The 15573-nt window shown below is 38.9% G+C and overlaps 1 protein-coding gene across 1 annotated transcript in view; it reads right to left on the reverse strand.

The window, feature by feature from the left end:
* Window positions 1–15573, reverse strand: part of LOC125462049 (protein CC2D2B-like) — an 88171-nt gene that overhangs the window by 34860 nt on the left and 37738 nt on the right. The window contains exons 6-9 of the mRNA XM_059652934.1: window positions 7814–7909; window positions 7551–7715; window positions 7344–7370; window positions 7051–7254 (exon numbers count right to left, since the gene is read on the reverse strand). Of these exons, the coding sequence (XP_059508917.1) occupies window positions 7051–7254; window positions 7344–7370; window positions 7551–7715; window positions 7814–7909 (492 nt within the window). The remainder of the gene's footprint in view (window positions 1–7050; window positions 7255–7343; window positions 7371–7550; window positions 7716–7813; window positions 7910–15573) is intronic.

Here is a 15573-nt window from a genome sequence, read left to right on the forward strand (position 1 = left end):
AGAGACAGTCACCAACATCAAAACAGCATGAGAAAGGAACCTGTGATTCTGAAACAGCATGACGAGCAGTTTGATAAAGCGCACAAAACAGTGCAGGGTCAGCAGCTTCTCAAAAAACTTGACAGAGTGAAAAAAGCAACTTCATAAAGAGGAAAGCAGACTTGTGTGAAAAGAATCATGGCAGTGTGATATAAAAACCAGCAGCACAGAGCTCCTTCAACCTGTTTCTACCTGTCAGAGCACATGAAAACAAGTGGATTTTTCTTCTGTGATTCTTTTGTTTGATCAATTGATTTAAATCAGAAGACATCATTACAGCTTAAGAGTACAATTAAGAAAAGCAATTTTCAATTTCTTAACATTGAAATTAATTAAATAGAACAGAGATGGTCAGGCAGGCAATGTGCTGTCTCTGTAGTATGTTGATGAGGAAGAACACGGTGTAATTTGCAGTGAATACATCTGCAACAAGTGTTTGCTGCTCCAGGAAAATCAGCTCAGACCTAATGAGCTGGATCCTGAGCTACAGACACTGCAACAATTCAGGAAATGGGAGAGGCACCTGGATGCTGTGTTTCAGGAAGGAGTCACACCCATTAGATTAATTATGTCAAATTTGGTCCATGGTCAGGGACAGAAGAGTATGGCAGTAAGTGAGGTAGTTATGGGAATCCAGCATTTATCTTTAATGCAAACTCAACAGTGTCTGGTCAAAGGCACACACTGTAGATTGGATGAGCAAACAGACCTCGACACCGTGGCCAAGTTGAGGGAGAAAAAGAAAATGTAGTAGTAATTGGGAAGAGCATTGTTAAGGGAATGGATACGGTTCTCAACAGCAAAGTCAGAGAGTCCCAACGGCTGTGTTATTGAACTGGTGGAAGGTGGCTCAATGTATCCACATTTGCCACTCTGTCTCCAAGATGGCATTCTAATTTATAGTTGTAAGCACTTATTTCACCATTGAATGGGACCTGAAGCTGTGAGTGGCACTTCCTTGTCCTCTTTAAACCAAGTAGGAATTTGTTGTCTGTGATTATCACAAATTTTCATCCATAAAGGTATTGGTGGAACTTCCCGACTTCCAGTATGACCACCAATCATTCGTTATGTATCTGGGCGTATTTATGTTCTGCATTAGCCAAAGTCCTGGATGCATAAGCTATTGGGAATTCCTCTCCATTAGGCCACCTAGGAGCTAATACCACCCCGATGCCATACAGGGAGGCATTGCATGTCAACACCAGATCTTAATTGGGATCACTGTGCCACAGGGATCCCTCACTGGAACAGATTAACAGCCCCAATCAGTGAATTTATATTCTATGACATTCAGCAGGCTGACTTCATTACAATCCCTACGCTGACATCATCATCAACAGTACTGAGGGAACTCGTTGTGTTGTTGCTCTGTTGTGTATCATCCTCTGCCAGAAAACTTTCTACAATATCTTGCAGCTCTCCAATGATCCTTGCCTTCTCCTTAACAATTTGTGCTCTCTTCGTCTGCAAGGTTGACACAGAGTAACTATGAATAGTTCTTAGGAAATGTGGCATCTGATAAATGCAGTAAAAATCACAGAAACCAGAATCAGATACATGGGACTGGGTTTTTACACTGCTTCCCTGCTAGAAGGTGTTGGGGTGATTGTAAAATGCAGCATGTGGCCTGCCTACCGAGGTGCCTGATCTGTCACCCATTTTATGAGTGACAGTGGAAACACCGGGCATTCTACGCAAACTTGGGCAATTGATGCAGTAATTGATTTAATTAATACTTAATGGCAAATAAAGCCCTAACTGCTCCTCCACTCCCTTGTTAATACTTTACCCACAGCAGGAGGAGGCCTATGCCAAGCAAATAGCATGGAAGCTTTGTCTGTGGAGCTTCAGGGCAGGCATAGAATGGGACCTCCTTTGGCAGTCCTCTTGCCATTCATAGTAACTCCCCAAGGTCATAACCCCTTTTAACTGTTTCCCTAGCCTTTCAAACATGCTACCCCCATCATCTTTATCTGAATGTGTAAAGAGAAAGAAAAAATTGGCGATCTAGCTTGGGAGGCCCCTTGGAAAAGAGTGTGCTCATAATATGATAGAATCCTTCACTAAGGTAGCAAATGGCACAGTTGAATTTGAGGCTAGGGTCATGTATTTAAATAAAAGAAATGATAATGGTACCAGGTTTGAGCTGGCTATGATCAATCGGAGATTTTTACTTCAAGGGATGACAGCAGATAGGAAATGGAAAACATTTAGAGTGCTTCGGTGAACTGAAACAATTGTTCATTCCAATCTGGCACAAAAAGTAAATGGGAAACTTAGCCCAACAATGGCTGACAATGTTAATTAGGGAATAAAAACTGAAAGAACTATGGGTGCTGAATAAGAGGGGGAAAATGTAGTATAAGAGTATGCTTGCAGTGAACATACAAACTGACCAGAAAAGTTTCTATACATGTTTGAAGGGAAAAAGACTAGTGAAGACAAATTTACATCCCATATACTCAGAAGCAAAAGGAAGTTATAATGGAGAGCAACGATGGGAGACCAATTAAATACATGTTTTGATTTTGCATTAATAAAGGGAAAAAAAACTCCAAAAATTTTGGAGAACACAGAGCCTGCCGAGAGGGAGGAACTTAAGGAAATCAGTGTGAATAGAGAAATGGTGTTGAGGAAGTTGATGGGACAAAAGGCTGATAAATCACCAGAGTCCAATAATATACATCTCCAAGTACTTAAGGAAGTGGCCTAAAAGTTATTGTATTGGTGGTTTCTTTCAAGATTCCACAGACTCTGGAACAGTTCCTTTGGATTGGAGGATAGCATTTGTAACATTGCTTTTTTTAAAAAATGAAGAGCAATGATGACAAAGAACAGTATAGTACCTGAACAGGCCCTTCAGCCCCCCAACATGCATTGACACATGATACTTTTCTAAACCAATAACATTTTGCCTTTACTTGGTCCATATCCATCTATTCCCTGCTTATTCATGTATGTGCCAGGATACCTCTTAAATGTTACTGATGTATCTGCTTCTACCATATCCTCTGGCAGCACGTCCCAGTCAATTACCACCTGATGTGTAAACAAAATTCCCTATTAAACTTTCCTCCTTTTACCTTGTACCTAGTAATTGAATTTCTTTCCTAGGAAAAAGGCTCCAGCTATTCATCCCATTCCCAGAATTTTGTAAGCCTCAACAGGTCACTGCTCAGCCTCCAATGTTCAAACTAAAACAAACCAGGTTTGTCTAATCTTTTGTCATAGCTAATGCCTTCCAAGCAACATACAGGTAAAGCTTTTCTGTATCCTTCTGATAGTGTGGTGTCTTGAATTGTGTGCAATATTCCAAATGTTGGCCTTTCTAAAGTTCTATACAGCTGCAACATGACTTGCCAATTTTTATAATCTATGCCCTGTCTGATGAATGCAGGCATGCTGTATGCCTCTTGATCCCCTAATTTACTTGTGTTGCCTTTTTCAGGGAACTCTGGATGTGTATACCTAGATTTCTCTGTGTATTAATGCCTCTAAGGGTCTGCCATTTACTGCATTCTACATCAGACTTCCCAAAATGGATCACCTTGCCTTTGTCTGGATTAAATTCCATCTGCCATTTCTCTGTCCAATTCTCCCTTTCTATATCCTGCCATATTCTTTGTCAATCCTCCTCACTATTAGCTGCTCCCGCAACTTTTATCTTATCCTCAAACTTATTAAAAAGGCCACCTACATTCTGCTTCAAATCACTGATATATATTACAAACAATAGGAGCCCCACGACAGAACACCACTGATCACAGATCGCCAGTCAGAAAAGCACCCTCCACTGCTATTCCCTGTCTTCTAAGACTAAGCCATTTCTGTACCGTTCTTACCAGCTCAACGCATATCCCATGTGACTTCATTTTCTGTAATTGTATATTAGTTTGACCTCATGAATTGGGAGTAATGTGAGAGTCCATTATAAAAGATTTAATAGTACAATATTTTAAAAGTAGCAGCAGGATAAGACAGGGTCCGCATGGATTTATAAAAGGGAAATCATGCTTGACAGAACAGTTTAAGGATGCAACTTATAGAGTTGATAATGGGGAGCCAATGGATATAGTTTACTTAGGCTTCTAGCTTCTAACAAGTTCCCACGTAAGAGATTGCCATAAAAATTAAAGGGTATAGATTTAGAGTTAAAGTACTGATATGGTTAGAAAACTGATTAGTAGACAGGAAACAAAGACAAGAAGTAAATGAGAGATAATGGGAACTGCAGATGCTGGAGAATCCAAGATAACAAAGTGTGAAGCTAGATGAACACAGTAGGCCAAGCAGCATCTCAGGAGCACAAAAGCTGACGTTTCGGGCCTAGACCCTTCATCAGAGAAACGTCAGCTTTTGTGCTCCTGAGATGCTGCTTGACCTGCTGTGTTCATCCAGCTTCACACTTTGTTAACAAGAAGTAAATGGGTCATTTTCTAAGTGGCAGCCAGAAACTAGCCAGGCACCACAGGGATCAATGCTTGAATCCCAGCCATTCACAATACATATTAATGTTTTAGATGAGGTATCTAAATGTAATATCTCCCAGTTTTCAGACAAGATAAAACTGATTAGGAGGGTGAGCTATGAGGAAGATGCAGAGTTGCTTCAGTGTGATTTGGACTGTTGAGTGAGTGGACAAATGCATGAGAAAAATAATTAAAATGTGGATAATTGCGAGATTAACTTTGCTACCAAAAGCAGGAAGACAGATTGTTATCTGAATGATGATAGATTGGGAAAGAGGGAGGTGCAACAAGTTTGAGGCGTCCTTGCCCACTAGTTGCTGAAAGTAAGCACATAGGTACAGCAGGCAGCGGAGATGGCAAACGGTATGCTGTTATTCATACAAGAGGACTTAAGTATAGGAGCAGGCATGTCTAGCTACAATTGTATAGGTGCTTGGTGAGACCACACATGGAGTATTATACACAGTTTTGTCATCCTTATCTGAAGAAGGATAATCTGACAACGGAGGGAGTGCAATGAAAGTTTACCAAACTGATTCCTGACATGAAGAGAGACTAGATCAATTAGGACTGGAGTTTAGATGAGTGAATGAGGATCTCATAGAAACCTATAAAATTCTAGTGGACCTAGACAGGGCAAATTCAGGGGACATTCCTATAGACTGGGGAGTCCAGAACTACAGTTCACAGCCTAGGCATACTGGCTTGGCCATTTAGGATGAAATGTGGAGAAATTTCTTCACCCAGAGTGGTGAGCCGGTGAAATTCATGACCGTAGAAAGTGGTTAAGATCAAAATATTTGGTGTTTTTATGAAGGAGTTAGATACAATTCTTAGGGCTAAAAGGATCAAAAGGTATGGGGAGCAGGAACAGGGTGCTGAGTTTAATAATCAGCCATTGCCAGATTGAAAGGTGGAGCAGACTCAAAAGGCCGAATGGCCCACACCTGCTCTTATTCTCTATGCTTCTAACCATGTCCTCCATCAACTCCTCTTCTTCAGGGCACCAGGGGACCATCCGGCATCCCAGAAGTAGGCACTAGTTAAACATTGCGCTGTTGGAACTAGAGAGCTGCCTGTCACTCTCATTAGCGCACAGATCTCCATACATGACTTCTTGTCCAGATGGTAACAGAACCTCATCAAACTGAGTGTTTTTTGTGTGTGGAGCAGTCACCTTAATTACGGTTGGGTTTCCATCCAAACTTTTAGCTGGGGCATGGGAATACACCCTCTGCAAAATCCATCCCATGGTAAGGAATGTGTGACATGCCTTTAAGGATTATTCTGATAGCAAACTTCAGGATATGTGAAGAGAGTGGTTGTTGTGTCAAAAATCTTCCCACAGATGACAAACATCAACTCCCTCCAGTTCCTTATTGCTTGTGGCAGCACATTCAAAGATACATAGGAAGATTATACAGCAGTCTTTTCCTCCTCATGCTTGTGATTCAACTTCCTGGGTCTTTTTGATCAACCTGTTCAGATATATTTTTCATATACCCTTCCATAGCAGGTGGGACTTGAACCCAGAACTTCTGGTCCAGAAGTAGGGACCTTGATGAGCACAAATTATATCATGCACTGTTGAATGATACCAATCCTCTTCCTACATTTCAGAAATGTAAAACCTAGAAGTAAAGTGATGATGAGGCATTTCCATTGAAATTAGACATACCTGCACGTACCGAGATGTTGTTTGTTCATCCCCTGCAATTAGAACCTATCCTCCTCCTTTCCCCTCCCATCACTTTATTAAGTCACAGTATGTGAAGTGGGAGATCAAATTTGTTCCAAACTTTTATCTCAAGGAATGCCAAACTCAACCCTAACTGGTCTTAAAAAGGCTACCTGGAATCTTCAAGTGAGGCTGTGTTCGCTTATCCACAGCAGAATGATGAACAGCCCTGAATTTTGTGTGAAAATTCCATAACCTTTTTCCCTTTGTCTCGGTGCCAACCCCATTCTCATTTTCCAAGGTCTCTTCTCAACCTCCTTACTTCAAAAATCTTATCTGCATTCCACGTGGCAAAGTGTTGCTTATCTCTTTGCCCATATAACTGTGGTTTGGTCGTCAAGTCAATTTTGCCACTTGTTGTGACTAGGAATATAGCAACGGATCCTCTTGCATATTATGGTATTTTGCAAATAAAGCTAACCTCACTCCATAAGAAGTCAGCTCTTCAATATTTTCCGAGATTATTGGTCATCAGCTATCAGGGCATGATTGGGGTTTTGGGGCTTTTCAATCATGGAGTAACAGTGAGTCGAGACCTGCTAGTTGACTAGAGAATTTTAAAAGAACTGTACATCATTAAGGGAGGTGCTCAGGACAGCAGAGAAGAAGTAATATTTGGTCAGGAGTTCTAGGAGTTAATAGGCATGGAAGAACAGAGGATCTGGTTAGCTAGGATAGTGAAGAGCAGGTTATTTATTTTTAAAACCACGCTCTCCAATTTAGCATCACTTAGGATTTTTAAGCTCCTTGTGCTATATTTGTTTCTTTATGAATCCTACAAATAATTACACTGTGACATACAAAGGTTGCCTTGGAATTTTCAGGAAATATATCAAGCAGTTCTTGTGGTGGACAAAGTGGTCTGATATATCTTGTAACAATCCCAACTCTACATTCAGTGTCAATAGTATTGACAATGACTCTTCGTTTTGGGTAAAGATTATTAATGTCTCTTTGAAATGTATATGCCATATGTATCAGATCTTCATCTTCTATTGATTCCAACTGGAGAAAAACAGAAGAGAGAAATATTATTTTTTAACTGTAATGAGATAAAAATGATCAAATATCCATTTTCTAATCAGATTACTAACCTGCCAGAGAGGCGGTTGGTTGTCTTCCTAAAGCAAAAGCATATGTGTTTAGAAAAAAATTCTTCTCATTGAAAAATACCACAGCTAAAAAAAAAATGACCCAGCCAATTCCCAGTTTCTTAAAATGCTATTTAACTGTCTGGAATTAAATAACTAATTTTTTATACATTCAATTGAAAACTAATTTTAATTAAGTTGAGTACTTACAGTATCTGAACAAGAAACCTGAGGATCCAACGTTATAAAGATTGTTAGAAGTGAGCTTTCTGCAAGTCCAAACTCATAAAATTGCTCACAAGAGCCTGTATCTACTTTCTTCCAAGTATATCCGAGTAACATTGGTGGGGTATCTATTCTGAAAGTGCCATTCACCTAGCCATCATAAAAACACAAAAACGCAACTCTCTCAATGACAAAATTTTTTGACAATTGGTACATTCTGATAATTCAAATGTAGGTAAAACTAATACCTTTGATTGTTCAAGTACTGTATTGAATGGAATAGCAATGGATCCCAGCCAATGCTTGACATGAGGCTTAATATTGCACGTCTCGAGGCAGTCACTCTAAGATTAATAACAGTAATTCATTTATATGCTTACTTATTGTATCAAAATCAGAAAATGTCAGAAATCAGAGGTAGTATTTTTCAAGTGCAATGCTTAGAGTTTGCTTATGGCATAGTTTTTAATCGAGCACAATTTCTGAAATGGGTTGATTTAAAGAGAATTAATATGCATGTCTTTCATGTACACTAGGGTATTCTGTTTAAAATCATCAAAACATTTTATTTCCAAAACATGTCTTTCTATATAAGCAAGCCACATTTTTGCTACTCAAATTTGGCTATATAATGTTCCCATGTAGTGTGTTGGGAATTTTACTATTTTAAAGGCTCTATGAAAAGGCAAGTTGTGAGTTTTGAATTTTTAACACAAATTACACACTGTGCATATCAACTTTCCATATCTTTTGAATTAGTTTGAGATGTAATACCTTAAAATCCAGCTCAATCAATAGAGATTGCAGAGTGGGGAGACCTCAATTTTAGTGCAACTTAGAATGATGGCAAAAATATCAGCAAAATACTGTCATTATTCCACAGGCACTATTAGCAAATTCAAGCATTCACACATCCACAGATTAACACAGTAATCTAGATGTCAGAGTCCCTGATTCTAATTTCCTCTAAAATTTGCACAGTCGAATTCTCCCCAGTATGCAACCAAGGCTGGACTCGCTGTTAATGCAATACATTTCGACCTAATTCAAAAGATCATGCCAACTTGACGCATTCTATATGCAATGTGTTTAAAAATTCAAAACTAACAACTTGCCTTTTCATAGATCCTTTAAAACAGTAAAATACTCCAAGGTGCCAGACAGGAACATTATGCAGCCAAATTTGATAGCAAGCCAGAATGGCAACAATTGAAAAGGCAGGAAGAAGTTTGGTCAAAGGCATAGAGCCCAAGCAACTTAAGCCACAGCTGTCAATGGCACAGCAATCAAAATCAAAGATGGCCAAAGGCCAGAATTAGTAAAATATGACTCTGAGAGTTGTGAGGCTAAAGATTAATTCATAGATAAAGAGGGTTTAGGCCTTGGATGAAATTTTTTAAATGGTGAGAACATTAAAATTGAGCCAATGTGTTATGTTGAGCTTATATAGGTGAGTCAGCACATAGCTAGTGGATCAGCTGGACTTGGTGCAAGGACAAGAGAAGCAGAGTTCCATGTAACCTCAGTTTTAAAGTGATAAGGACGTGGAATGCCAGGAATATGTTGGAATAGTCAATCCTAGGTATTATTGAGATTTTCCACAAGAGATGAAATGAGGCAAGGGCAGAGATGGGTGATGTTAAAATCATGGAAATGAAGGTCTAGCTTTTGCAGCTAAGCTGCAGAGCACAACACTCCAATTGTGTGTCTCACTTCTATAGGGCACTGAGCAGCCAGCTGCACATGATCTTTTGGCAGACAGCTAGTTAAGGGTGTGGATTTATATTGGTCATCCACTTACAATGTGGAGGTTGGAAGAGCAACAATTCCTCTGCAAGATGTTGGCAAAGAGCTACTAACCTGGCAAACACTGGTACCTTTCATCCAGAAAATGCAGTTTGCTTGTCTCACCTAAATGTACAATGAGCCCTGCCTTTTGTCCAGGAGCTACAACCTGGCTGTGTTCCATTCTGGGCATTCTATCCAGGAGATCTAGCTTTCTTGTCTTGTGATCAGGGAAATGAACAGAAACTTACAGTCAGAATGCCAGATGGAAAACTCTGGGTGGCCTCACAGTTTAGCAATGTCTCCCTATAGGTGTTCATCTAATCATAAAGGACAAGGCAAGAGGGCATCTTTTTTAGACGCAGGAGAAGGAGATCAACTTGCCTAACCAGGCAAACTTGTTCAGAGATCAGAAAGGAAATTGACAGTTGTGGAATCATCCAAAGAACCTAAATCTAGAAAGGCCATTAATTACCTAATTTGATATGCCCAGTTGAATGCGCAATACTACTTTTCTCTTTAAAAGGTTGTAGGTGGCAATGCAAGAGATAACCTTTAGCAGTGTTTTGCCCAGTTAATGTTAAATGTTCACTCAGTCAGAGAAGGTTCAAATAGACTAGTTCCTGGGATGAAAAAGTTGTCTATGAGGAACAGTTAGCAGATTGGATCTAGCTCATTGGAGTTTAGAGAACAAGAGGTTTTTTTTCTTGAAACATAAAAAATTCTGAAGGTATTTGACAAGATGGATATAGACAGTTTATTTCTTATGGTGTGGGAGTCAAGAAATGGAATGGGGGGGAGGTTAGAAGAAGGTCTCCATTCAACTTGGATATCAAGAAAAATGTCTTTTCTCAGAGCAGAGCTAGGCTTTGGAATTCTCTTCCCCAGTGTGTAGTGGAGGTTGGGACATTAATATATGCAAGGCTACATTAGACAGATTTCTGATTGACAAAACAATCGAAGTTTATGGTGGATAGAAAGTAAGTGGAGTTAAAGCCACAATGAGATCAGACATGACATCAGATCATGACATCAGGCAGTAGCATTTGCTGCCAGGACATGACCATATTCCTGTGAGAAATGCCATCATTTCTGACTTCCTGATAGTGTCTGCATTTAGGGGGTATTCATATGCTCCCAAAATGGCCTGTTATCAGCATAGGTGCAAGTTCACCTCCACTACTAGTTTTCTTTTTTGTGCTGCAGACAAAAACTGTACATAGCACAAAGGAAAGGAGAAAGCCCAGCAAAAGAATGTTACATGCATCTTCTGAACTCCTTGAGGAAGGGGCCCTGAAATCTGCAAGGCAGTAGGATAGTAATTCTATCATTGAACATTAAGGAGAAGTGGTAAAGCAAGAGAGTGAGTGAACTAGTGTGGGCCACAAAGATGTATCGTGCAAACATATGAAGTATAGTAGTCAGGTGTATTCTGGGCACAGGAACCTCAACTCCAATAGTATAGTTGTAATGATGCAACAGGAAACTCTTAATCTTTCAACCTATATGTTTTCTCACACAGGTAAGATTATTGATGAGGAAAGGCAACTGGAAGGACCAACCAACAGTTCACCTTCTGAGGACACACCATCAAATTATTCTCACACATATTGCACCAGCACTAAAACTCGATGAAGATTGTATGAACTTACCTAAACATGTTACAGAGGTGTCGACAGTTCAAGCCACTGACAGTTGGAGGACTATAGGAGGCCAGTCCGTTGATGAGCCCCAAACTTATGATATGTCTCTGCATTGAGAGGTAAGGGAACATCTGGCAGTACTGTGGCTGTGAACACCTATGCATTGAACACAGAGCAGATCATCCAGGCTATGAGCTTTGTCTGTCTATAGCATGTGTAAATATGTCTTAATCCAGGTATAGTTTGCTATTTAATGGAGAGCTAGATCCAACACAATAGTCAGTGGGTACCAGAGAAGACCATAGACCTTCATGACATTTTCTCATCCACGAGTTTTACACTGCATCGTCAAGACAAGACAGCCACAAGGCATACAGCATTCTTTTCAAGTCAGCAGGGATACAAGAATGTCTTGAAATCAGGAAGATCAACTTCTTTCTTCATATTAGGGCCCCTCTTAGGGAGCTTCTGGTGAGCACAGCAGTCCTTCTTGCCAGTTTATTGGTACCTTTAGTTATAACATCATGGCCACAAAACTGAAAACAAGTGCCTCTATGCCAAGCAGAAAAAGGGCTTTTTTGTTTGGTTTAGCCACCAAGGAGGCAGCTGGTAAGGACAAAATCTCTGCTAAAGGGTTGGGGATTGTGGAAATTTAAAGATCAACAAGTCACCAGAGGATGCTTTGCAACTGGAAATCCATTCAGTTATGATCAGAAGATTGAATGAAGGGAATTAGTTTTAAGAAGAACACCAGTATGATGAGATAGTAATAAGAAATCTTGTTACAACAAGGAGTAGCTTGAGTCTTCATATACAAAAACATATTTCTGCTGAGAGTGCGATGAAATGCACATATGTGGTGTGGAGCTTTCAGCTGTGTGAAAAAAGTTAATGGGTAGTACCATTTCTGTAGTTTAGAGTATTAGCTGCATATTAAATAATGTTTAGTTGATGTTGAATTTAGTTTATTTGTTACAGTAAAGGCTTTAAAATGGGAAATCTTGTCATATCATTCTTTGTGTTCGTCAGTGGAACATTCATAATAATTTTAAAATTTATCCTTCTCTTTGAGATTCACTAATAATATGCTAGGAAAGATCACATGGTTGTGGAAATTAAGTCATGGTGAAAGATGAATGAACTCAGATGCTGCTATTTTGAGCTAGTGGTTGAATTCACCTTGAATGAGAAGTCACTTATTGCAGATGCAAAAGAAAGAAAGCAGTGAAAATATTTAAGTAAGAACATGTTTATGGTATTTGGTTGGACAGTAGAGAATGAGGATTAAAAATACAATAGGCCGAGCTAGAATAAGGGAAGTTTAGGGGAGGCGATGGACTTGTGGTATTATTGTGGACTGTTAATCCAGAGACCCAGATAATGTTCTGAGGACCAGGGTTCAAATCCCACCATGGCAGATAATGGAATTTGAATTCAATAAAATATCTGAAATTAAGAACCTAATTTTGACTATGAATCCATTGTCAATTGTTGGGAATAACCCATCTGGTTCACAAATGCCTTTTAGGAGAGGAAATCTGCCATCCTTATCTAGTCTGGCCTACATGTGACTCCAGACCCACAGCAATGTCGTTGACTCTGATCTACCCTTTAGGCAATTAGGGATGGGCAATAAATGCTGCCTGATCAGTGATGCCCTCATCCCATGAATGAATAAAAGAATAAAAAAGGAGCTGATGTGCTCAAGAAAAGAGAAAATGCCAAAGGATTAGGGGAACAGATCAGGATGTGATTTTGGAACAAAAGCCACACCCAACTATTTGATGGAGCAAATGGTGGATAAAACCAGGCAGGTTTTATTTATGTTAAATGTGTAATCACCCTTCAGCCAGGATTCTGTTACAATCAGCCACAATAAGTTTCCAAATGAATGGCCATTCTGGAAGGAGGTGTGGAGAGTGATGAATTATGTGGAGTTAAAGTTAGGGATTCAGTTGTGCAACAACATTTACAGAAATGAGGTGAAGTAAGAATGCAGCATCTGCAAAGAGGTATAGTGAGTAAAGACCAGGAGCTATTTGGGGGGAGGGTATCTAATGACATGCTGATGTTGATGCTACCATGAGAGTGAAGATTCAGGAGGTGACCACAGACCAGAAGGAAGATGGTAAAGTTGGAGGTCACCATAAAATTGAGAAATAGTGGAGGTTGTACTCTAACCCATGCAAGCAAACCTCTGATCAGGAACAGACAGATTGTAACTGAAGCTTAAAACAAAACAGTACAACTAACACCTAGGCACAAATTAATGAGAGGATTAAAATACTTCAATTTCAATAACTAAATTACAGCAACAAGGATGGAAGGTCTATAAGCTGAACAAAGTTATTTCAAAATATAAGCAACCAGGCAGCAAATCAAGGATGAATGTAGTTCAATGCAGAAGTATAGACTTTATGTCAAAAGAAGTTCATTTGTAGGCCAAATTTGAGAGACAGGCCAATTCTTTTCCAAAGTGAAAACAGTGGTCATAGAACTGGAATTAAAGCTTTCATAAAAATTTCAAACTTCTACTTTATTTTAAGATTGGGCAAGATGGATCCACTGTCAGAATAAAAGCTGCGGGGGATAAAGAGGAATTTGAGGGAGAAAGGACAAAGGAGGGTAAAAAATGACCAAGAATGGATATACACAGTGAATATCTCCATAGGGAACTGACTGCCTAGAAATTATCTTAAACACCAGTCTTCTTTTGGACAGTATTCATTGGTTTCAAATGAACTGCGCTAAAAAAACTAATGTAATGGGGATTGGAAACTGCAAGTCAGTTTATTTATGACTTGTTAGGTATATGATCTAACTTACTTCTGAATAAAGTATCATACATTTAATTGACTGTTAATGCAGTCAGTGATGGTAAATAATTGTAACTAATGTTGCGCACTTCTCAAAAAGAACACCTTCAACATGGTAAAACATCAGTCTTAAAAAATCAAGAAGAAACACATCCATGAATCTACTGGTCAGCTACTTTGACAAAGGTGAAAAGATAATGAAATCTTTACTAAAATAATTAACAAAAAAAAATCTAGAATCAACCAGTATGAGTTGTTCGTAGAAATTTTATGTTTGATCAATCTTATCAAATCATTTGAAGAAATGACATGAACAACAGAGAAGGCTAAAGTAATAAATGTAATAAATTTGTATTTTCAAAGGGCCACATAAGTACCACTCTTAGATTATCAAAGCTATAACGTACTTGAAAAAGCTTGAAAATTAAAGCAATGCCATGTTACCAAAACAAAACTGCAATAAGGCAGCCCACTAAAATTCAGCATTGTTTTAACATTTGCACATCTATGTCGATAAAAATAAAGATCAGTGTTTTTACAGTGCTTTGTAAAAAAAAGTCATTTTAAGGATTTATGTAAGTTTCATCCAAGCTCTGGTCATTCCCTAATCCCTCATGATCCCCAGCCCTCACTCTACATGCACAGACAAAACATAATTCCTTCTTTGCTCCACTGCTCGACAATTTACTCACAGTAGTAGCCTGGCTTTTCCAACTGCCTAATAGTAACGCTGAGCTTTCCTAAGGCCGCAATAACCCCCTTCATTGCCAACCCATCATGACTGAAAATTGGCAATAAGTATTGCTGAATATCCAGAGAATCTTGTTGAGGTATGTGATATTGGTTAGTGCTGCTTGCTACTATAATTCAATTGGCAAAAATTAAAATAGTGATGTTCTGAAAATTAGTGGTCATTCGCCACAGCAGTTGAGACCCAACTTCATTGCTCCCTTCATCAAGACTGCCAAACCGTGGGACTGCATCAACTGGCCAGCAACAGAGCCTGTCCTCCCAGTGGGATGAGTGATGACATCAGGGTATGTACTGATACCAGGATATTTTCTTGGGCCTGCTCCTGATATTATGAACAGAGACAATAAAGAAATTAAAAGGATAGAATTATATTTTCCAAAATTTGAAGTTCTTCAAATGTTGGGATAAAAGCACAACATATCCAGATTTATTAGTGTCACAAAGATGGGTAACACTGTAAGCTGGGTAGATGGAAGTATGATTTGGAAAGAGGTAGCAATAGATTAGATAAATCTGCAGAATAGTGAAGTTAGATTTCACTATAACCAAAAGTGAAGTCACCCACTTTGTACTGAAATAAATGTCACGGGCGGCATTCAATGAAAATCTAGAAAAAGTGAAGATCCATACAAACTTGGGGCCCAAGGTACATAATCATTACAATGTCATGTATAGATCTGGAAATTGATCAAAATGGCTAATGTAATGCTTATTTTAATATTCAGAAAACCATAATACTATGAGATGAACGTCATGCTTCAGTGATACAAAGCTTGCATGAGTACTATTGTTAAGAGTTCTGAGAACCAGACATAAGGAAGAATATACTGACCTGGATGTAATACAGTAAAGATTTACCAAATCCAATGTATACATTACAGAAAGAAGTTACAGGAACATATGTAGTGTTCCCTGGAATTTAGAAAGTGATTTGATTAAATTTTTGAAGATATTAACAGAAACTGGGAACATTGTCTAGAAAAATAGATTTTGATTGTTCAGGAGTGAGGC

This window comes from Stegostoma tigrinum, chromosome 20, assembly GCF_030684315.1.
Source record: "Stegostoma tigrinum isolate sSteTig4 chromosome 20, sSteTig4.hap1, whole genome shotgun sequence".
Lineage (NCBI taxonomy): Eukaryota > Metazoa > Chordata > Chondrichthyes > Orectolobiformes > Stegostomatidae > Stegostoma > Stegostoma tigrinum.